This window comes from Choloepus didactylus, chromosome 23 (genome assembly GCF_015220235.1).
Source record: "Choloepus didactylus isolate mChoDid1 chromosome 23, mChoDid1.pri, whole genome shotgun sequence".
Lineage (NCBI taxonomy): Eukaryota > Metazoa > Chordata > Mammalia > Pilosa > Megalonychidae > Choloepus > Choloepus didactylus.
In genome coordinates, this window is record NC_051329.1 from 9,740,196 (window position 1) to 9,764,177 (window position 23,982).

Sequence of the window (23,982 nt, forward strand, 5' to 3'; positions counted from 1 at the left end):
GTGACCACCATCCCCCAGCCGGCCCTGAGCAGTGGGCGGGAGGGGGCTCCTCCGAATGGATAGGAAACCCCGAGCTCCAGACCGCACTCGCCACCGGGCGCCTTCTGCAGGGGCAGCCCTGGGGTGGGGGCCGAGGTGAACCCCAGTCTTCCCGCCGGCTTGGGGAACTTTCCAAGGCCCAGCGCCGCCCTGCAGCCCGAGGCTCAAGCAAGCGAGCGCTCGTCGCGCGTCCCGCTTGTTGCGAAGTTACCGCGCGCCCTCCCGCGCCCCTGAGCCCCAACTGCTCTCCTCCTCGCAGGTCCCGCCGGCGCCTCACTTCTGCCTCCTCTCCGCCTCCGCCTCTCCCTTCCCCTCTCCCAGGGCCTCGCCGCCACTTTCAGCTCCGTGCGCTCCCCCCTCCCTTCCCCAGTCCCCGCTCTCCCGCCCCCACCCCCACCCGCCCGCGCGGGGCCGAGGCCGTCGGGAGCGCGCGGAGGGCGGCGCGCGCCTGGCGCCTGCGGCTCGGCGCTCGGGTTGGTGGCGGCGGCGGCGGCCAATCCCCGCCGAGCCCGAGGCGCCGTCGCGCGGGAGCCGGGGCCGGGCGGCTCCTCCCCCTCCCGCCCCGGCTCCCCCCGCCCCGCCGCCGCCCGCCGGGGCCGCGGAGAGGAGCGCGCGGCCGCGCAGAGCCCAGCCCCGGGCGCAGAGCGCGGGAGGCGGCGGCGCGGAGCCCAGGTGAGCGCGGGGGCCCGGCCGCCGGTGTCCTCGCCTTCTCGGGGCGGGCTTATCGGTGCCGGGGTCCGAGACAAAGCCCCGAGGCTGGCCGGGGCTCCCTCCACCCAGGGGGCCCCACGTGCGGCGCCACACGCCCCGCCACGTGGGGGGACGCGGCCCGCGGGCGCCCCTTCTTCAGCGTCCTCGGGGCGCGCGGGGCCTCGGGGTGGCCTCCTCGGCCGGGCCGCGCCCGAGCGGCGTGGCAGGGGCGGTCCCGGAGTTTAGAACCGCTGTCACCGCGGGCCGGGGCAGTGAAGGATCTTGGGGGCGGCCTAGGCCCACCCCCTCGCGTTGACAGGTGGGGAAACCTCCAGCGCTCCGGGGAAGATCCGGCCGCCGGACCTCGGGTGTTTTGGGGGCAAACCCAGGCCCCGGTGAGTTGGACACTTGGGGCAGGACCCGAACCTACAGTCGTGGGCTCCGGGGCCCCCTCTGCCCTCTCCTCGGTCTGTCCTTTCCTCCCCTTCGCTGAGCCCGAGCCTCCAGGCTTGGTCCTTTTGACCTAAATTCACCTCGGGGCTGCAGCAGGCTGCGCTCGCAGAGCGGAGCCGCCTCGGGCCCCCTCCTCCCGGTCCCGAGGATCCCGGGCCCAGCCCGGCTCTGCCTTGGGTGTTGGTGCCTGGGTGCCACCCGCTCCAGCCTGGAGCTCTTCCCGGCTTCCCCCCACCCCCGGCACTGCCCAGCCTGGGGAGCAGGGTGCTTTCACAGCTCCGCCAGCAGCCCGGGCTGCGCTCACTTGGCGCTGGAGAGGTTGCACCTCAAAACCTCCCATCTCCCTCAGAAGGTTGGGGCGGAGGGATCACGCGTCTGGGGCCGTCTCCTGTGCAGTTTGCTTGCGAGGGGCACGCTGGCCTCTGGGTGGGATGTGGTGTCCACCTCCTCACAGGCAAGTTGTACTTGCCTCTGCCAAGTGTTCCGAGCCCCACGGTCCTGGAGATAGAAACTTCACGTGCCCCAGAGCTGGGCTCGCAGGCTGTGTCCTCAGGGGCCCCCTGCTCCTAGGGGGAGGCAGGGGCAGCAACAAGGGGAAGGGTTGGGAGGACCGTTAGCCCCCCTCCTCCCAAACCGCCCAACAAATACACGGAATTTAAGAAGGAACAGCGTGCATGCTGTGCAAGTGCAACTTCAGGAAGGGCCTCCCACCTTCCAACCAGACGCTGCTGGTGAACCTCTCTGTCTACAAAGCAGCCATTGGCAGAAGAGTATAGGCATATCGCTGTAATAGGGTGATAGCCGTCTTCTGATGAGCTATTGGAGTAATAATAATAATGAGACTAATGCTGAGAATAGCTAACACTTACTGAGTTCTTGCTGTGTACCAGGTACTGTGCTATGTTTTGCATGCATTGTCTCGTGTAATGCCTACCAAAACCCAGGATGCAGGGGTTTCTGTCTCCTATTTATAGATGAGGAAATCCTGCAGTGTTGCTTGGAGTTATCCCATTTTATAGATGGGCTCAGAGAGGTTAAGTATCTTGCCCAGGATCACACAGCCAAGCCAGGTATGTCAGGCCGTTAGAGCTTTGGGCTTTACCACCTGTTCTAGGGCCAAGGGCCCTTGTGAGGTTGCCCTTGGCTTATTGAAGAGCCCAGGTTTGTTTACTAAACCTACCTAGGAAGACACAGATCTCAGGAGGCCCACTGGGGATGCAGAGCTCCTCAGAACTTGTCTTGGCCCCCTGGTTGTTAGTGGGCTGGTAGCCAAATGTATTCACTAATAACTATGTAGTTGTTCTCATCAGGGGTTGGAAAAGTGTGGGGGCGACTTTTGGTTGTCAAAATGATGCGGAGCAGTCCTGGTTTTTGGCGGGCAGGAGCCAGGGATACCAAATGTCCTGCAAGCAGGCAGTCCCACAGCATGAAGAATTGCTGCACCCTAAATGCCAGTAGCACCCCCAGAAACACCATGAGGAGTCAGTGCCATGGGACCGGAGGACACAGAGGCATGGGGCTTCTGGAGCAATCCCTTCTGGCCAGTGTGAATCCAGGAGGCCCCAAAGGAGGCGTTGTTTGTCCTGGGCCTTGACCGATGGACTAAAACGCAGAGCTTGGTGGCTGCCCTGGGACTATCTAGCGGAGAGAACTTTCTACAGTCACTAGGGACCCACACTGGGATCCAAGACAGGATCTCTCAGTGGGGAAAGGTATGAGCTGTGTGGGGCAGGCAAGTGTGTTTTCAGGGCATTTTGGCTCAAATTCTAACATGGGCCAGAGTCACCTGTAGGCCACCATGAACCCTTTTATAGAAGGGCTCAGAGAGGTTAAGTAACTAGCCCAGGGTCGCTTGGGATCTTCTCCCCTCCCTGGCACTCCTTCTGGTGGCTCTGGGAAGCATATGGTTCTCATTTCCTTTCCCAATCCCAGTGATTTGGGCAAATGCTATTTCAGATTTTCCTTTGAGTCAGAGGTCCTTGTGTCATTTTGTTTTGTTGTGTTTTGCAGGTGTTTTACTTTCCCAATAGCTCCTTCCATTTGCACTGGGCTAGAGAACCTGGACGTGGGGTTCAGGCAGGCCTGGCACAAGGCTGGGGCAGCAATCCCCCCCTTGCTCCCATCTGTGCCTTCTCTCCTGGCAGTTGAGGAAATTGGGCTTCCCTTTAGGAATTGTCCGTTCTTCTTTCAGGCTGTGCTTGTTAACGTTCTAACCTGATAATAGGAATTCATAAGGGCTTCTTTTGTTTTTTAAATTGAGGTGATAATTCACGTAATATAAAATTAACCATTTTAAAGTGAACGATTTAGGGGCATTTATTACATTCACAGTGTTGTGCAGCCACCACTTTTTATCTAGTCCCAAAACATTGTCATTACCCAGAAAGGGAACCCTGAACCCATAGAGCTGTTCCTTCCCACCCCTCTACCCCCAGCCCCTGGCAATCACGGATCGACTCTCTATGGATTTGCCTGTTCTGGACTTTCCATATACATGCAGTCATATAATATGTGGCCTTTTGTGTCTGGCCTCTTTCAGTCAGCATCGCGTTTTCAAGGTTCGTCGATGTTGGAGCAAGGATCAGAACTTTATTCCTTTTTATGGCTGAGTGATACTCCGTTATCCCGGTGGACCACGTTTTGTTTATCCCTTCACCTGTTGATGGACGCTTGGGTTGCTCGAGGCCACTTTGTTCTTTCTTCTAACTCAGCAGCACTTCTGTTATTAATGGGTGTGTAAAGACCCATCCCTGGCACTCCTTTTGTGGGGAGGGAGTAGTGGAAGATTGGTTTTCTAAAATCAGCTGGAGACCAGGTTCCCCGGCCGAGGTTTTGGGGAGTCCCTCAATCTCACCCTCACCTGCCCCCCACAAGAAGCCAAGCTTCCCCCCCCAGCCCGTTGCCTCCATGTCACAGACACAGCGAGTGTGGCTCTCAGGGAGAGTGGATTCCACGCAGCTCCTTTCTTTTCTGTCACAACCACGTGTTACATGTGGGCCCTGATGTGATTTCATTGGTTTTTTATTTCCTGAGCCTTTTTCAGGGTAAGTAAAGCCACGGAGTGAGAGAAAGCCGCACTGACAGGTCGGGCCGTGGCTCCGTGGCCACACATCTGGCCACGAGCTCTGCCAGGAGTGGCCACCGAGGGAGCGGGAGGCTGGGAGGAAGCCACGCAGCCCCTCCCCGCTTTACCGACGGGGAAGTGGGGTGCAGAAAGGAAGGGGGAGCCTGGACTTTGGGAGCATTTGCTGCGTGCTGGGCTCACGTTCACACAGAAGACTGACTGTGTGTGCTCCCCTCGTTGTGGGCTGTGCTGCTCCATGTCACAGATGAGAAAATCAAGGCCGAGCCCCCTGGGATCTGTGTCGTCTCCCACGGCTGCCTAACACATGTCCACACACTGGGTGGCCATCCTCAGGTGGCCTTTTCCTCGGCGTCTCCCCAAGTCTCCTTTTCTGATTCTTAAGAGGACATTCTCTTTGGGTTTAGGGCCCCCCCCAACCCAGTATGGCCTCATCTCCATCCTCCATTAACTCTGCAGAGACCCTATTTCCAAAAAGGCCACTTTCTGAAGTTCCAGGTGGACATGAATGTGGGGGGAGCACAACTCAACCCACTGCACGTGCCCCCCCAGCCCCCCTCCACTGGCAAAGTGGAGTGGAGCCTACCTTCTCTACAAGGTTATTCTGTGGAAACAATTTCCAAATGGTTTTGCTATCTGAAAAAATAAGATTTTGAAGTATCTTTTGTATTTTTCTTCTTCCCTGATTAGACCCTCTTCCTCAACAAAACCAAGCAAAGAGCCCCATTTAAAACGAGGTGATTTTGTCGGACTAGTCAGGGAATCCTGGACTCCTGCTCTCCCTGCCTGGGGTGGGGGTCAAAGGTCAACACGAGGACGAAATTCTTCTAGCCTCCAGTGTTTTCAGTTTCAGTCATGTTTGCAGTTTGCAGGACTGCCGCTGAATCCCTCCCACCCCCCAGTTATGAACCATTTTCAGCAGAGAGAAAAGCCCAAGTTCTGTTTCGTTTTCTCTTGTTTTCCGAGTGGCTCATTTTTGGAAGGCTGGAAGGAGGCCACGGAGGTGCGGGAAGCCGAGCAGAGCTGGGCGCCGAGCTCTCCTCAGCATGGCTCTGGAACCCTGATGACCTGCCACTGCACCCACACTTTTTTGGGGGGGCCTGTGGCTGGCCATGCCCCGGGGACCTGAGGAGCCCTGGGACTTGGTCCCTGTCCCCAAGGAGCTTCCCCAGGCCGGTGGGCTGCGAACTCTTGGGGAGCCCTTCGGAAAAGACAATTGTAGCCTCATTTCCCTTTTGCAAAGGAGAGAAAGAACTCGAAGATTCTGTTGTGCCCCCGCTCCTACCCCCTCTTGAAAGCTGCTGAACAACTATTTTTATGTTGCCTCTTTTTATCCCGGTTGCTTCTGTAAATAGTGGAGAGATGGCAGTTGCAGAGAGAAAAATGCCAGTTCCATCTGGGAGGGGAGAGACGGAGGGGTCCCTCGAGGAAACGGGCAGGGAAAGGCCGGGGGTGTTGTCCTGTGTCCACAGGGCTCGAGCTGGAAGCAGGCACGAGCGGGCAGGGGAAGGGGCACAGCCAGTGGCTCCCCAGAGGAGGCTGTGCTGGTGTTGAAATGGGGAACAGTGGTTTGGGCAGGATGGGGAGAGCACCTCTTGTCGGGGGTTAGATTGTGACCCCCCAAAAGATACAGTCATGTCCCAACTCCTGGACTTGTGAGCGTGACGCTATTTGGAAATACTTGTATGTGATTAGTTAAAAGACGGCGCTGATCCAGTGTGACAGGTGTCATCATAAGAAGAGCAGACTCGGAGACGGACAGACGGAGGGACGAAGGCTGAGGGACAACCGAGGTGGAGACTGAAGCCCAGGGATTGCTGGCTGGCCCCCAGATCTAAGAAAAGCACAAAAGGATTCCCCCCTAGAGTTCTGACTTCTGGCCTCCTGAACTGTGAGAGAAAACATTTCTGTGGTTTTAAGCCCCCTGGTTCAGGGTACTTTGTAAAGGCAGCCACGGGAAATGAAGACACCTCCTTTTGGGGGGTTTTAAAGGTGCATTAGGGTCTTGACTTCAAAGTCTCTGGAGGCGAGAGAGTTTTATTTATGTTTATCCCAGACAGTTCTCCTGCCCTCTGGGTGCCAGAAGCAGGGACGGGCATGGAAAGCTGCAGACTGTCCCCAGGCCCTCGTCACCCCTTAGCCTCACCCCCAGACAGCCGAGCAGACAGAGGGGTAGGGCTGTGGGCGGGCCAGGCCGTGGGTGCTGAGCTGGCCCCTCTGCCTCCATCCTGCCAGGCAGCAGAAAGCTTGAATTGATGTCTTTTCTTTGCATTACGAATGGAACTTCTAGTTGGTTCCTTTTGGTTCAGTGAAAGGTTGGGAGGGATTCGGTGGAAGGAGAGGAGGGAATTAAGGTGGTTCCTACCTCCCATTTCTAAATTACCTCCCCCACCATACACACACCCACTACGCCACACTTTCTCCACCTCCCACCCCACCCCCGCTTCAAGGCTGAGGCCCCCAGTATGCACCTGGCTGCAGGTGCCTGACCCGCGTGACTGGGCCGCGCTCTCAGTGATGCATAATTACTGCTGGAACATGAGCTGCCTGTGGACTCAGACGGGTGAAGCTGCCCAGTGAGTGTCCGTGGCTGTAGAGAAAGGGCGCTGGGCTGCGGGGGTCTGGGCTCTGGGTTCTAGTTCCCACTCCGGCCGTGAGCTTGCTGGGCTCCCTTGGGGAGGTCATTCCACCCCCTGAGTCTCCTCGATTTTATCTGCAGCCACTGGTACGTTGATTACGAAAGCCGTGTGAAAGCATGTGCCAATTCTTAAACCCAAGTAAGCAAAGATGTGAAATTATAGGCACACCCTTTTCAGTTTTGTAAAATGTGATGCATATGGACACGGGTTAGAGGGGAAGATGGAAAGAGTCAGGTTACCATGGTGGGATTATAGATAAATTGTTTTTGTTTTAATAGAACTTGATCACGTTCAAGACCTTTCTTGGCAGCGGCTTCTGTGTGGTGGGCATTTACCGTGTACCCTTGTGTTAGCACTTTTAACCTTGCAACGTTCCCACGAGGTTTTTGGTATCTCCCAAGGTCCCACAGCTAAGGAGAAGGGGTGGGGTCAGGTCTGCAGTTGCAGAGGCTAAATCCCAATCACGAAACTCCACCCCTCCAGGAGCCTTTGATTTTAAACCTGGGCCACTCAAAGCGCTTTGTTTCTTGGTCAGTTTTTAGCTGTGTGATCTTGGGTAAGTTGGTCAGGCTCTCTGTGCCTCAGCTTCCTGCCTAGTGAAATAGGGTATCAGCAACTGACTCCCAAGGCTGTTGTGGCTATTAAGTGAGCCACCACTGTTACTACATCCTCAAATACCACAGCTACTGTGACTATTTTTAGCAGGACTAAAGGGCCAGTCACTTTTGTCCCTTCACTCTGCTCATTGCTCCTTGCCTCCCACTCCCTTGATTTTTTTTTCTTTTAAGATAAAAAAGATTAAAATAATGACAACAAAAGGCTTTGCAGCTGTTGCTTTCTGCCTGAGTGTCAAGGTGAAGGCTTTCCTGGCTGCCAGGGGACTTGCAGCTGCCTGGCAGTTTGGCGTAGATGGGAGCCTTAGGCTGTAGGGAACTGAACAGCCCAACAGGGAGCTCTGTGGAAAAGCTTTGCTGTCAGTCAACTCTGTATCATCTGTCAGTCAGGACCCTTTGTTGCCAGTGACAGCAAACCAATCACAAACTGGCATAAGCAAAAATGTTTATTGGCTCATGTAAGTTTAAAAAAAATTCCTGAGTTCATGAGTTTCAGGCATGGTTGGATCCAGGTGTCCAGACAGTGTCTGCAGCCTCTCTTCTCTCTCTGTTGACGTCATTCTCAGCAGACTTCTCCACAGCCCCTGGTAAATCCAGAAGCACATCCTCAAAGCTCTAAATTCCTTTGAAAGAGAGGCGTTCATTCTTCTCAACACTTCCATAAAATCCTTGACTATGTTTCGGTAGACCAACGTGGGTCATGCATCCACTCTAGAATCAATCCCTTGGCCAGAGCAATTGGTGCCCAGTTGTCCAGGCTTGAGTCGTAGATGAACAGCTTCTTGGGGTGATCTCTCACATGAAGGGATCGGTTCCCAGAAGTAAATCAGGCTGCTGTTGTCAGAATGAAGGAACGTCGATTCTAGGCCACTTCTGAGTGGCCTTAGGATGGTTGAAATAAGCAGCCACCTTCAGCCAATATTCATTGTGCCAACAGTGTTCTAGAAGGTTCTGGGATCTGGAGTCCAGCAGTAAACAAAAGAGGCAAAGCCACGGCTCTTATGAGTTAGTCGGATGAATGTTTCTGTGCCCAAATCCTGTGCATTTCAGAAGACACTGTGCCTTCACTGCCTCCCCTCAAACACACGGGGGGTCCCAGGAGAGTGGAGGGATGTGCTCTGTGCTCCCCTTTGTTAGGGCATGTGGCTCAGCCTGGACTTTACTCAGGACACAATCCGTAGATGTTGCAAGGCTGTGCCTTTAGTTTCTAGCCCCTTCCTGGGAAACCCAGACCAATTTCAGCTCTGCCTGAAACCACTGTGTGACTTTGGGCAAAGCAGTAAACCTTTCTGAGTCTTGTTTTCTCATCGGTGAAATGAACTGGTTGGAACAGTGACTGCTGGTGTCTGCCCTTTTAGCTCCAACATCTGATGACCCTCAAAGCAGGAGCTGCACACTCGGACACCTGTAGGGGTGAGGGAGACATGAGACAAGTGGAGGGCAGCTGGCGCCTGTCCTTAGTGTCGGGAGGCAGCAGGGAGTGGTGAGAACTGTGGCGTGCTGGCGAGCGTGTTCCCTGACAAATGCTGCAAAGAGCTCGTGTTCGCTTCCTGGGTCTGCTGTAACAAATGACCACAAACCGGGTGGCTATAAACAACAGAAATTCATCTCTCACTGTTTTGGAGTCCAGGGGTTCAAAATCAAGGTGTCAGCAGAGCCACACACCCTCCAAAGCCCCTGGGAGGGGGCCCTTTTTGCCCCCTGCAGCTTCTGGTGGCCACCGTCTGTGTTCCTTGGCCTTGCTTCCCTCGTAGCTGTGTCGCTGCAGCCTCTGCCTCCCTCTGGGAGTCTGTCCACAATTCTCTCTTCCTACAAGGACACCTGTCATGTTGCATTAGGGGCCACCCTTCCCCAGGATGACCTTGTCTTAACCTGATGACAGCTGCAAAGACCGTTTCCAAGGAAGGCACATCACAGGTTCGGGGTGGACTTGAATTTGGGGGGTGGAGGGCATTATTCAACCCAGTTCAAATAATGTGGTCCCAGTGTTCTCTGCGTGCCCAACTATTCAAGAGAGGCAGGGCATTTAGGCTTTTATCGGAAGCCTCCCAGCTTTTAGATGTTGGTCTCTAAATCAAATCGTTTTAAATGTGGGGCAGGGCAAACAAAACGCCGGGGACCCGCTGTCATCTGAGAGTCACCTCTGCAACCTTTTGGCTCCAGGGGCTGTGGTGGGACAGGGTCTGTGGACGTCCTTCCAGCCATCCGACAAAGGAGGGCTTTGCCTTCGGGGAGGCCCTCCGTTTTCACGGCCCCCTCCAGGAGTTCAAGGAGAGCCGGCATCACAGCTCTGCTAGGACTGCTTGGCGAGGGGGAGTGGACCCGACTCATGGCCCTCGGGCGCTGTCTGTCCATTGGCATCGAACCGCTGTGCCCCCCGCCCTGTCACCCTCAGGCATCGGCCAAAGTCACTGAGCCAGTGGCCCTTCGGCCCCCTGCACCCTAATGCCAGTGGAGTAGGGTGCAAGCTCTGTGCCTTCGAGTGTCCTTTTCCTTCCCCCACAAAGCTGTCCTGATCCAGCCCCCTCCAGCCCCCTCCCACAATCCTCGCCCCTGCAGCTCCGGCCTGGGCCCCTCTTTCCACCCTTACCCCCATCCCTCTTGCCGCGGGGCCTCTTGGAAGCCCTTTCCCCACCTGGAACCTTCTCGGCACCCCCGCCCCTCAGCCAGGATGAATTTCCTTAGCTGAGGCCCCCAGCTGCCTCCTCCCACTCAGAGCTGAAGCATTCTGTCTGCTGCTCTCTTCAGCACCCTGGTTTTCTCTCCCCCAGTTTGAGCTCATAGAGCCATGTATCTCCTTTTTTTTTTTTTTTTTTTTTTTTAATTTTTTTTATTGGGGTAAAATAGAACAAAAATCTGCTATTTTAAACATTTTTAAGTGGGCAATTCAGTGGCATTAGTTACATTCACATGGTTGTGCAACCATTACCACTATCTATTTCCAGAATTTTTCATCTTTCCAGAGTAGAAACTTTGTACATATTAAGCGATTAACTCCCCATTCTTCTCTCTGCCCAGCCCCTGGTAACCACTAATCTACTTTATGTCTTATGAATTCCTTATTTTAGATATTTCATATAGGTGGGATCATCCAATATTTGACGTTTTGGGTCTGGCTTCTTTCCTTCAGCATGATGTCTTCATGGTTCATCCATGTCATTGCATGGATCAGAACCCCATCCCTTTTTGTGGCTGAATAATGTTCCATTGCAGGGATAGACCACATTTGGGTTCATCTGTCAAATGGACACTTGGGTTGCGTCCATCCTTTGAGTCTTGTAAATAACGCTGCTGTGGACACGTGCTGCTTGGCGCCCTGTGTTCAGTTCCCTTTGGCATACGTCTAGAAGTGGGCTTGCCGGGGCATGTGATAACTCTGTGTTTAACTCTTTAAGGAACCCCATGTGTTTTTCTTTTTCTGCACTTGGGGGAAAAAAATCTGTTTAATAACAAAAGAGTGAGACATAATCTGTGCTCCAATCTGGTGAAATGTTAGAGTTACAATTCTTCCATAACCAATGGTAGATTTCCAATATGACACAGGGGAGAAAATCACAATCATGTATTTAATGCCCATATCGTGTAAAGGGCTGGTATCCGCGAGCCAACATGACTTACTTGCAGTAGCTACATATCAAAGCCATGGAATGTGCATCAGACATACTTCTAAAGTGCAACTTCAAAACTACTCCTTACCACCCATTCCTAGATCAGAAGTTTAAACTTGTAACAAACAAGTTCCATTTATGTATGTGACATATGACTAGTTTTAAATGTTTTTTTTTTTTTTTTTTTTTTTTTAAATTTTCCATCACTAGCCTGTCAATCCCTCAGGGCAGAAACCACATCTGTTTTGCTTGCCGGGCACATAGTAGGTCCGCAAGAATTATTTGTAGATAGAACAAGTGAACATGTGAATTTCCTTGAGGTCCTCCCTGAGCCTCGGTTTTCCCACGTGTGAGAGGATGCAGCTGGCTGAGCCCGTGGTCCCTGGCCTTGGCAGCGATCCTTGGAGCTATTTCAGGTCCCTTTGTTGTCCCGTGGTGTCCAGACAAGGCGACCCCACGGGACCCTGTGCACGGTGTGCCTCTCGGGGTTGGGGACATGTCCTTGGCACCTCCGTTGGCCTCTTGGGCGGGTGGCTCTGCCAGGGGCTCTGCATGGTGCAGCAGGTTGGAGATGGCCCCTGGGAACCGGGCAAACTTTTGCTTGCAGCCCGTGGCTCTTGCTCCCAGCAGAGGCAGGAGAGCATGCTTTCCTCCTGGCTCCATCCTGGGACCACGTGCCCCAGGAAGCATCTGGTCACCAGGGGGCGGCCATCGGGGCTGGACCTGCTTGGATATCATGGGGACCAACCCAGGGTTGGGGCAGGAGGTGCCGGGAAGAGGACTCTGTGCATTTTGTTAAACCCACATGGTTTTGCAGAAAGGTCTTATTCTAGGCCCCCCCAAAATTGAATGCTTAAGAGTGCTTCCCTGGCAGGGGGCCCTCGAGGACTGAGTGACACAGGTGGAGCTGCCAGCCCATACCTGGCATAGGATAGATGCTTGGCTGAGTGTTAGCAACTGCTGTCACCACAACCGCGTGTTTTGTGCATCCTTAAAGGGATCTGGCTTAGGCTGTGCAGGGGTGGGTGAGCTGGGAGAAGCCATCCAGTCTGGGAGGGGTCTGCGTCAGGCCAAATGGCCAAGCCCAGGCCCCGAGGCCTTGCTGCAGACCCGAGACCCATCCGCAGGTGGCCTGAGCACTGCTGGGGCTGGGCTGTCCTGGGCTCCTCTTCGCTGAGACCTGGACATACCTGCCCCCTCCACGACAGATGCCCCTGCCTTCCACATTCTTCTCCTCTCCTCCCTCCTCCAGACCGCAAAGGCTCCCGTCAGAGGCTGGGAAGGAGGCCTGGGTGCTTTTATCTGATTAAAAGCACGTTTGCCGGGGGCGAATGGCCTGGTGTCCTTGGTCTGGAGTAGAAGTCGATAAGCAATTGTTTTTCTGTGGGCAAGAAAAAAAAAATCTCCATTGACTGTTTCTGGGCACTGCCAGGCTTAGATTTGTCTGCAGGAGCAGTCCTGGCCTGTCTGGGAGGGAGGACAGCCCCCGAGCTGCTCTCCTGCCCGGGGGAGGCAGCTCCCATGGCCAGAGCTGTGGTTTGCACGAGCTGGCCGCAGCCCTGCTTGCCATCAGCCCCTCAGGAACGTTCTGGAACATAGCCCAGCCCGTAGTTGCCAGCCAAAAGGCATTTGCTAAAAGAAGAGCTTTTTTGGGCACCAGACCACGTGCAAGGCATGATGCCGAGTGCTTACCCCATTTGGTCCTCGTGACTGTCTGGTGGGGACTCATTTTATGGACTGGAAAACTGAAGCTGCAAGAGGCTGGGTTGCCCGTCCACAGTGAGCTGGGATGAGGGTGATCCCGAACAGACCAGCTTCACAGCCTGGCTTTTCCCCTGCCGGGAGACAAGGATGGCAGAAAGGGATGTAACGTGAAACGTGACAGCGCCTGAGGCCATGGAGAACACTGAACTTGGGTCGTGTCCCTTCGTGAGCCCAGAGTCAATTCATTCTCAGATGCAGTAAGGGACAGGAGAGAGGGAAAGAAGATGGAACCCACCCCCTCCCTCCCACCCCAAGTGGCCCCCAGCCCCTAGGCCTTATCATCCTACCTCCTATCGAAGTTACAGTTATTTTCTTTCTTTTGAAAATTTGTTTTTTGAATAGTTACTGTGTGCACACAGTACAAAAACTAAAATGTATATAGTGAAAAGTAAGTCTCTGCCACCCTGTCCTCCACCCCTGCAAACTGCTTCTCTCCCTCGAGACCTTCTCTGCTGCCACTTCCTCGGTGTCTTTCCAGAAACATTCCTTGCAGCACCAATTGTGCATGCACGTCTGTCCTTTAGCTAACAGCGGCACACTGATGCTTTGGTTTTGTTCACGTAACATTGTGTCTCAGAGCTAACTCATACTGGGACAGACAGAGCCATCTCATTTTTTAAATGAATGCATGGTTTTCTCCCAGAGTGATAGACTTCATTTTGTTCACTCGGTTCCCTGTGGGTGGTTTAAAACCACGCTCCTGGAATGATCTTGGGCATACATCGTTTTCTGCATGTGTGAGGTTGGCCATAGGATAAATTTGCAGCTGTGGAATCACTAAGGCAAAGGGTACATGCATTTGGAATTTTGTTAGATATTGATGAATTTCCCTCCACAAGGTGGCAACCGATTTATACTCTCACCAGCAACGTGGGGCGTGTGTGCTTGTGCATAGCCTCGCCATAGTAGTGTTAGTAAATGTTTCGTCTTTGCCAATCTGATAGATGAAAAAAGATATTTCATTGTGGTTTTATTTTTTGTTTTGATTTATTTCTTTATTGTGGTGTATATATATAGAAAACATAAAAGTTACCATTTTAACCTTTTTTAAGTGTACAATTTAGTGACATTAATTATATCCACAGCGTTGGGCAACCATCACCACTGTCTGTTTTTTTCATCATCTCAAACAGGAACTTTGGTCCCGTGAAGCAATAACCTCCCACCCCATCCACCAGCCCCTGGTCATCTCTAGTCTACTTTCTGTCTTTATGAATTTGCCTGTTCTAGATATTTCATATAAGTGGAATCATACCATATCTGTCCTTTTGGGTCTGGCTTCTTTCACTCAGCATCGTGTTTTCATGGTTCATCCATGTCATAGAATGCATCCGAACTTTATTCCTTTTTACGGCTGAATAATGTTCCATTGTGCAGACAGACCACGTTCTGTTTATTCATTCACCAGATGACAGTGTGAATAAAGCTGCTATGAGCATGTGTTTACATGTAATAATTTACACACCTGTTTTCATTCCTTTTGGGAATATACCTAGGAGTGGAATTGCCGGGTCATATGGTAATTTTGTGTTTAACTTCCCGAGGAACTGCCAATCTGTTTTCCACAGCGGCTGCACCATTTTACCTTCCCACCAGCAATGCACAGGGTTCCAATTTCTCCACACCCTCGCCAACACTTGTTATTATTATTTTTCTGATTATTGTCATCCTAGTAGGTGTGCGGTGGTATCCCACTGTGGTTTCGAGGAGCACTGCTCTTCCAGTAAATAAGGCTGGCATCTTGTTCCCTGATTGGGTTCTTTATCTTTCTTTGTGCATGGGTGGTCATAACTTGTGCCCAAGTCTGTTCCGGATGCCGTGGTTGTCTCTTCAGTGCCTTTCCAGGTGGATTTTCCATCTCACAGAGCAGGGACCCTGTCTGTGTACTCCACTATCCATGCACTATGGCCTGACACAGACGACGGTCAAGAAATACTTCCTGAAGGACCATTCCAGAAGGGCCAGGTGGCATTTCTCTGCCCACAGACAGATCCTCCGGGGAGCACTGGCTTTCTGCTGCCATCAGTTCTTCGTTCTTCCCTTCCTCTCTATCCCTCCACCTCCCAGTGTCAACAAGAGGATCATTTTACACAGTGATAAAGTCCTTATTGAGCGCCCACCATTTTCCTGGCACCCAGACAGAGAGCCCTTCCTTTTTCTTTCCGGCATCTTTTAGAAATGCTGATCTAATTGTGTCATTCCTCTACCTACAACCTGTCAATGTCTTCCAAGGCTCTGAAGACGAAGATCCAGATCCCCACCCTGGGCCTCAGCCCCAACCACCCTGACTTTCTGCTCAGCCACATGGGCCTTTTCACATTCTTGAAAGCAGAGCACTCTCTCCCTTCTGCCACGGGGCCTTTGCAAGTGCAGTTTCTCTCTCTCCATTCCTAGTGATATCATCTACTCTTAAGGTTTGTCATTTTTGTTTCTATGGAGGTGAAGTTCAACTAATGTAAAATTCACCATCTTTAAGTGAACAAGTCAGTGGCAGTCGGTACATCCCCGATGCTGCGCGGCCACCCCTCAAGAGCCCGTCTTGTCCACCCTCCACGTCCACCGATGTGCTCATTGAATTCCAGTGGCGCCTGTGACGTTTGTCCAGAAGGACATGTCAAACACATGAATGAAAGGTTAATGTTCTGTCCCAGGGACGGAGGGAGTTTACTGTCTAACGCAGTGAGGTCAGGCTTTTTTAGCCAGTGACTTCACATTATGTTTTGCCGGGGACCAGCCGGGAAGATGTAGCTGTGGCTGAGGTGGGGAAACATTTGCCTCTAGCTGTGCTGCACCTGGCATTACAGCAGCACAGACCCCGGGCCCATCCACCCACTGGGCGTCTCCTGCCTCCTACTCCTCAGCTGAGAAGCACCAACTGAGGACAAGCCCAGAGCCCAGGCTCCCCTCCCTTGAGCCTCAGTTTCCCCATTTTATAAAATGGGGGTAATAATAACAAACCAACAACCTAGGGGAAGCTATGCTGGTCTGTGGGAGATGTTTTGTAAACTGTTAAGCGCTGTTGTGAGGGTCTGCATCCCAGAGGCGGCTATGTGGAAATGTTTTACTTGGCCTGCACACCATTTGAAAATATTTGGAATAATTGCTAACTACAAACATGAGGAGATGTCACCCAATATCCTGGATTTAGGGCTTCTTTAAAAAAAAAAAAGGGAAACCCAGACAATCCTAGGCCCAAATCCCTGCTTAACAACAACTGGCTTGTGCTGGAAGTAGCTGTTTCCCTTATAGGGACATGCATGCTCTATTTGGGGGCTTTCTCATCCTCGGTTCCTGTAGGAGGAATCTGAGTTTAAAATTCTTGTTCTGGTGTGTAGGAAGGGGATTTTAAAATAAAGAGGTGTAGAACATGCTTTTCTGTGCAGATTCAGAGAGCCGATTGCATCATGTTTTACAAAATTAAAAACAGTTCTAAGAGCTTTATCGAGATATAATTCACAGCCACGCAATTTACCTATTTAAAATGTACAATTTGTTGGTTTTTAGTATATTCACAGATATGTGCAACCAACACCAGTCAATTTCAGAATATTTTTCTCATCTCAAAAAAGAAATCTATACTCCTTAGCCATCCTGACTCTGATCCAACCAGCACCCATCCCTCAACTCCTAATCTACTTTCTGTTTTATGGATTTCCCCGTTAGCACATTTAAAAAAATTGTGGTAGCATATATATATTTACAATTTTAGCCATTTTTAAGTGTACAGTTCAGTGGCATCCATTACTTTGTTTTGCAAGATTTATTTTAGGCTGTCAAACCGAGGCAGGATCCAGGCGCCGGCGGGGGCCAGGAGAGGGGCCCCCTCCCCGCCGGTGCTGACCCTTCCTCTCTCTGCAGGCAGCCCCCGTGCTGGATGGGCGCGCCCCGGCGTGTTGGATGCAGCTGGCGGGCGCACCATGTCATCATGCGTCTCTAGCCAGCCCAGCAGCGACCCGGCCGCCCCCCAGGATGAGCTGGGGGGCGGGGACGGCAGCAGCAGCAGCAGCAGCGACGGCCCGAAGCCCTGCGAGGCCCTGCGGGGCCTGTCCTCGCTGAGCATCCGCCTGGGCATGGAGTCCTTCCTCGCGGTCCCCGAGTGCCAGCCGGGCCGTGCGGGGGACCGGCCCATGGAGGCGCGTGGCCGCGAGGGCCGCCTCGACGCCCCCGAACCCCAGGCCCGGCCCCTGCTGGCCGGTCGCAAGCTCTCCCTGCAGGAGCGGCCCCCGGGCCCGGCGGGCGGCGGCAGCCCCGACGTGAACGGGCGCTGCTGTGGGGACTCGCCCGTGGGCTCCCCGCAGTCCTCGCCCCGGCTGCCGCGGCGGCCCACCGTCGAGTCTCACCACGTCTCCATCACTGGTCTGCAGGTGCGTGAGCTGGGGGCCACTTGCTTCCCAGGGGCCCCCAGAAGGATGCGAGTGCAACTTCCTGCGGGGGTGGTCCCAGGAGGCCCTGCAGAGGGCTGGGGAGAGGAGGCAGGGAACGGGGTGCAGTCTGCAAAGGGCACCTCCCCCAGCTGGTCACTCAGGTGGATCCCCGGGGCTCCATCCTTCTGGGGAGCCTGGGAGACAGCAAGGCCCACGAGCCCTGAGGGATATGGATGGGGGTGCGGCTGTGAGTGTGGGCAGGACGGGCTCCAGGAGCCAGAGGGGAGCTGCACCCCTGCCCCATAGAGGGATGTTGTGCTGGGTGTGCTGCTGGGCACACTGACAAGGGGACATGGTGGGTCACCGCAGTGATGGCTCCTCTTATGGACACTTTAGGTGCTTCATCCCATCTCATCCCTGTTCTAACTTCCAGGAGAGTTTCCGGCCCTGCATGCTTTGCCCCTCCCAACTCCCCTGCTCTCACAGAGCTCCACCTGCATCTTCCCTTCTTATGTTTCTCAGAGACCCCAAGCTTACTCCCACCCCAGGACCTTTACCCTTGCAGTCCCCTCTGCTTGGAACCAGTTCCCTGCCCCACCACCCAGCGATCTTCGATCTTCAATCTTTGCAAGGCTGACACTCTCTGTCATGCAGATCTCGACTCAAAAGTCACCTTCCTGGAAGGGGTCCTCTACCGCCCTCTCTAAAGCAGTCCCAGCCCTCCCTAGCCTTTGGCCCTATTTATTTTCCATCAAAGCATGCAGCGCTGTGGGATTATCTGTTTGGTCAAGTGCTTGTTTCCTGCCTCCTCCTACAATGTGAGCTCCAGTAGAACATTCTTCTCCACTGCTGTGTCCTCAGCACCTAGTGCCTGGAGCATAGTGGGAGCTGAAAAATATTTGTTGAAGGAATGAATGAACTTAATTGGGGAGGAGACTTGAAATCATGAATAGCTTTCTAAAGTGGCTGATGTTTCACTACATTTTGAAGACTTGGCAAAACTTTAAAACTTGGAGATGAGTACAAGAGAGTTCACTCCAGGTGGGTGCACAGAACGAGCAAAGACTCAGAGGTGATGAGTGGTTCATTCAGCTGGAGTGTGGGGCCCATCATGGGGGGCAGTGTGGAGATGAGGCTGGAGGGATAGTTTGAGTTCATATTAGTTAGAATTGAGTTAGCTTAGAGAAAGAAAGCCCAGCAGCGGGCTTTACCATGATAGGGCTTCCTTAGCATGTAAAATAAGTCTGGAGCTAGACATTCTAGCCAAGGTGGTTCCATGATGTTGCATTTGTCCTAAAAGCCTCAAGATGGCTGCTGTAGCTCTAACTTTCACATCAGCATTCCAGGCAGGGTACCCGCCTCCTGAGTTAGTTCTCTTTTCCTGGAAGTGCTATGCAACAACTTCTGCCTACCTGCCACTGGCCAGAACATAGTCACATGGCCACCCTCTAGCTGCAAAGAATGCTGGGAAATGTAGTTTTCCAGCCTGGGACATTGGCACCCACAAAATCAGAGTCCTATTTATAAGGAAGAAGGAGGGGACTGATATTGAGTGAGTAAGTGACACTGCCATGGACAGAGCCCTGGTGGGCCTTGATGGCCAGGCCCATGGAGTCAGAACTTGATCCTGGGAGCAGTGGGGAGCCCAGGAATAACGTGGTCAGAGTGGACTCTGGGAAGAGAAATCCAGCAGCTTGTGGGGGTTGGATTAGGAGGCAATGAGCCCCCTTCGGGCAGCTCCCCAGCCCCCATCTCTACTTGCCACAGCCGTTCAGGACTCAGGGGAATGAAAGCAGCACTTGGGAGAAACATTGGAAGTAGTCGGTGAGGGGTGGGGGGTGGAGAAGGGGGCTACGTCAGCTGTGGAGTTCCGTACAGCAGATCCAAAGGCACAGGGATATGTGTGCATTCTGTCCTGGAACTGTCTCCAGTGACACTATTGAACAAGAAGAGGAAGTTGAGAAATGATTTAGTGTGGCACCATTTTAGCCTCCCAAACCCCATGTATTTTCTGCAGGTGCATATGTGTGTGCATTTACATAGAAGAGGCCTGTAAAGTTATATACCAAACTGAGAGGAGAGGACTAGAATTGGGGAGGGGGCATTAAAGGGAACTTTAGCCTTATCTGTATTGCTTTAATTTTTGTTTTCTATCATGTTTCTTTTTCTAATTTTATTTCTTGCATCACTTGAAAAATGTCCCCTAATTATAATGAGGTATAAGTGAAGTAAATTAAACTGCATATACTTGAAGTGTACAATATGATCAGTTTTGACATATAGATGTCATATGTACACCTGTGAAACCATCACCACAATCATAATAGCAGACATTTCCATCATGCCCCCAAATCCACCCCAGCTCTGCTTTCCTGTTTCCAGGGAACTATGGACCTGCTTCTATCATAGGTTAATTTTGCAAGTTCTAGAATTTTACAAATGTACTCTTTCTTAACTTAGCTTTCTTTCCCAGAATAATGATTTTGAGATATTCCCATGTTGGTGCAGGTATTAATAGTTGGTACTTTTTATGGCTGAATAGTATCCCATTGGATGGATAAACCACATTTTGTTTATCCATTCACTCCTTGATGGACATTTGGGTTGTTTCGACCATTACTAATAAAGCTGTTATGAACATTTGTATGTGATTCTTTACGTGGACATATTTTTCATTTTCTTTGGGTAAATACCTATGAGTGGAAAGGCTGTATCACAGGGTAAGTGTATGTTCAGCATTTTTAAAAAACTGCCAACTATTTTCCAAGATCTGCATCATTTTAATTCTCACCAGCAATGTATGAACTTGCATTTGATCCACATTCTTGTCGACACTTGGTATGGTCAGCTTTCTTGATTTTAGCCATTCTAATGGGTGTGATTTTTAATTTGCATTTCCCAGATGACTAACGATGTTAAGCATCTTTTCATGCACTTTTTGGCTATCTGAAGATCTTCTTTTGTGAGACAGATGTCTGTTCAAATCTTTTGCCCATTTTTTAATTGGGTTGTTTGTCTTCCTATTATTCAGTTGTAAGATTTCTTTTTATATTATGGGCACCAGTGCTTTGTCGTTAAATGTGCTGCAAATAGTTCCTCCCAGTCTGTGGATTGCCTTTTCATTTTCTTATTGGTGTACTGAAAAGCATAAGTTTTAAATTTTGATGAAGTCCACTTTAAAAGAAATGATTTGTATTTTTTGTGTATTACCTAAAAAATTTTTGTCTTCTCTTGAAACACTTTAAATTGTTACAGGGGAATGCAGTCTTGGATTACTTACTTTAAAATTAACTTTTAATTGTGGGAGCAGCCTTTTAAAAAGTGGGTGCTAAAAGAAAATGTACTATATGATTGCATTTTTATAAAGTACAAAAACAAGCAAATTCCAGGCTGTTGGAGTCAGGGTACTGGTCACCTTTGGAGGGACAGGGACTGGGCATTGCCTTGACTTGGGATCCTGGGGGTTGGGAATGTTCTGGTTCTTGATTTGGTTCCTGGTTACATGGATGTGTTTTGTTTGTGAAAATTTTAGCTAGCTGCAAACTTACAATTCATTTTTCTTGTGTCTCTCCCATCCCTCCAGGACTGTGTGCAGCTGAATCAGTACACGCTGAAGGACGAAATTGGAAAGGTAAATATCCCAGGAGCCAGGCTGCTTTTCTGCATTCACCAGGGACGTCTCAGATACTGTAGTGGGAAACCGGCAGAGGTGGGAGAGGAGTCCTTGGGGGCCAGCCAAGTTGGGGGCAGTGGGTTTTGTCATTAATGGCCCAGCATTTTGTTTGTTTGTTTTCATCTTAAAACTAAGTGAGTTTCTGCAAAAGCTTCTAGGGAAATCCCATGTCGCCATGGCAATGTTGCATTCCCATAACATTATTATTTTTATTCCTAAAGTATTCTGGTTTCAGCCAGTGGTCAGTATCAGTGCATGGGTCAAAAACTCACATGCCAATAAAGACCATGTGAGTGATATAAATGAGCGAAGCGGGCTAGCTGTTATACAGTAGGGAGTAGTGAGGTCTGTGGCAAACCATTAACATATGCAAATGAGGGCTTCCTGCAGATCTTCTGTTTTTTTTAAAAGAAGCTGGGAATCTGGATTTTTTTATATGAACTCTCTCTACTTTTCAATGTTGGCAGTGAATTCAAGCTTTGTAAAAACTCTGTGAGTGCAATGAAACACAATTGCAGGGCAGATTTGGCCAGTGTGCAGCTTCTGTATTAGGGTCCTCGTTTTGCAGATCCTAACTGCTGGATAGTATGTCACGGGCATCTCCCTTTATCCAGGGCTCCTACGGCGTGGTCAAGTTGGCCTACAATGAGAATGACAACACCTACTATGTGAGTATCCACCTCCCCCTCCCCACCCTGTCCTTATTCAAAGAAAACGTCTGTAGCACTCGGCTTCTTGGAAGGTTTTCATAGCCATGTCTCATTTCATTCTTAGGTCATTTTATGTGTCAGGAAGGAAGCAGTGTTCCCCTTTTACAGATGGGGAAATGGGGGGTGAATTTTTGGCCCAGGAAGAGTTATTCATTCAATAGGCATCTCTTATCTTACTGCCTTCTCTGGGCTGCCATTTTTATTTTCCATTGCACTGAACACAATACAGTAGAGACACAAATTGCCTTTGCAGCTGAGGCTCTGGAGACAGTTCGATGTGGGTTCAAATCCTGGCTCACCCATGTTCTAAATGTGTGACCTTGAGTAAGTGATATGACCTTGGAGCCTCAGTTTTCCCACTTGTAGAAGAGTCATCCCCTTCACTCATCACTCCAGCTCACTCATGTCTTGATTCAGTGGCTGCAGGTACCAGGTCTTGTGGTCTCCAGGACCCTGGGAGTCTGGCCCCCCATGCAACCCAGTGGCAGCTTGATCACCTCCGGTGACAAGGCACTCACTACATTGTCCCGAGGTTGCCGAGGGAGTGAGAACTTGGGCAGGCCTCAGAGGGATGGGAAACCACCCTCCTCACTGCTTAACCTGGGCACTGGGTCTTTTCTCCCGCAGGCGATGAAAGTCCTGTCCAAAAAGAAGCTCATCCGACAGGCGGGCTTTCCACGTGAGTTTGGTGGGCCAGGGCCTTTGTTCCTGGGTGCAGGGGCCAGGGAAGGACAGGACAGAGCCCACCAGATGGTGCTCCTTGCCGACCCTGCCACTGGGCAGCCGGGAGGAGGGAGCTCTGGGTGGATGCCCGCCCTGCTCGGGGCCTGCCCTGAAGACCACGCTGGGCCTCAGTCTGAGGTTCTCTCTTAGTTTTTATTTTTAAACATGTATTAAAGTAATATACATATCAAGTTAAAAAAAACCCAATAGAGGAGAACAGTTTGGCAGGTCCTCAAGGAGTTATTAAACATAGAGTTGCCATGAGACCTGGCAGTTCTACTCCTTGGTGTCTATCCAAGGGAATTGAAAACATGCGTCTACGCAATGTTCATAGCGGCATTATTCATAATATCCCCAAAGTGGAAACAACCCCAGTGTCCATCTGCAGATGAATGGATAAACAAAATGTGGTCTATCCATACAGTGAACTATTATTCAGCTATAAAAAGGAATGAAGTGTTGATCCTTGCTACACTATGGATGGACCTTGAAAACGGGATGCTCAGCGAAAAGGCCACGTATTATATGATCCCATTAAATGCAATGTCCAGAACAGGCCAATCCACAGAGACAGAAATGAGATTAGCGGTTGCCAGGGGCTGGGAGGAGGAGAGGATTGGGGAGAAATAAAGAGTGACTGCTAATGGTTCAGAGTTTCTTTTTGGGATGACGAAAATGATCTGGAATTAGGTAGTGGTGATGGTTGCACAACCTTGTGAATGTAGTAAAAGCCACTAAATTATATATTTTGAAATAGTGAATTTTATAGCATTTGAATTGTATGTCAAGAAAAAGAAAATCCCATAGAACAGGGCAGCTTTTTTTTTTAAATTCAGTTTTATTGAGATATATTCACATTATGTACAATTATCCATGGTGTACAATCAACTGTTCACAGTACCATCATATAGTTGTGCATTCATCACCACAATCAATTTTTAAACATTGTCCTTACACTAAAAAGAAAAAAGATAAGAATAAAAAATAAAAGTAAAAAAGAACACCCAAATCATTCCGCCACCACCCCATCCCACCCTATTTTTCATTTAGATTTTGTCCCCATTTTTCTATTCATCTCTCCATATACTAGACAAAGGGAGTGTGAGCCACCAGGTTTTTACAATCACACCGTCACTCCTTGTAAGCTACATTGTTATACAATCGTCTTCGAGAATCAAGGCTACTAGGTTGCAGTTTGGTTGTTTCAGGTATTTACTTCTAGCTATTCCAATGCATTAAAACCTAAAAAGTATATATTTAGTGCATAAGAATGTCCACCAGAGTGACCTCTCGGCTCCATTTGAAATTTCTCAGCCACTGAAACTTGATTTTGTTTCAATTCTCTTCCCCCTTTTGGTGAAGATTTTCTCAATCCCACGATGCCAGGTCCAGGCTCATCCCTGGGAGTCATGTCCAAACAGGGAGGCTTTTAATGGAGAGCAACAGTTCCTGGCCGTACCCCTCCCCTCCCTGCAGGCAGCCCCCACTCTTTGCTCTTTTAGGAACTGGTAATTACTGTTTTGTGGTCGGATCATGTACTTGCAGGCAGGCATTGCAGAGGCTGCTTGAGCTGCCTGCCGCAGTGCCAGGCAAAATGTGAGCTTGCGCAAAAAACAGAAAGCA

General features: G+C 51.1%; 1 protein-coding gene across 7 annotated transcripts in view; it reads left to right on the plus strand.

Moving 5' to 3' along the window:
* The first annotated feature begins 656 nt into the window (after window positions 1-656).
* The window catches only part of CAMKK2 (calcium/calmodulin dependent protein kinase kinase 2), a 49,065-nt gene continuing 25,739 nt past the window's right edge, over window positions 657-23,982 (plus strand). For 6 of the 7 annotated variants that reach the window (XM_037816940.1, XM_037816942.1, XM_037816944.1 and 3 more), the window contains exons 1-5: window positions 657-711; window positions 16,748-17,253; window positions 20,837-20,884; window positions 21,541-21,594; window positions 22,264-22,315. In XM_037816940.1, the coding sequence (XP_037672868.1) occupies window positions 16,807-17,253; window positions 20,837-20,884; window positions 21,541-21,594; window positions 22,264-22,315 (601 nt within the window). In that variant the 5' untranslated portion in view covers window positions 657-711; window positions 16,748-16,806. Of the gene's footprint in view, window positions 712-754; window positions 1,125-16,747; window positions 17,254-20,836; window positions 20,885-21,540; window positions 21,595-22,263; window positions 22,316-23,982 lie in introns of those variants that run through there. The other variant, XM_037816941.1, reaches the window with a different exon arrangement.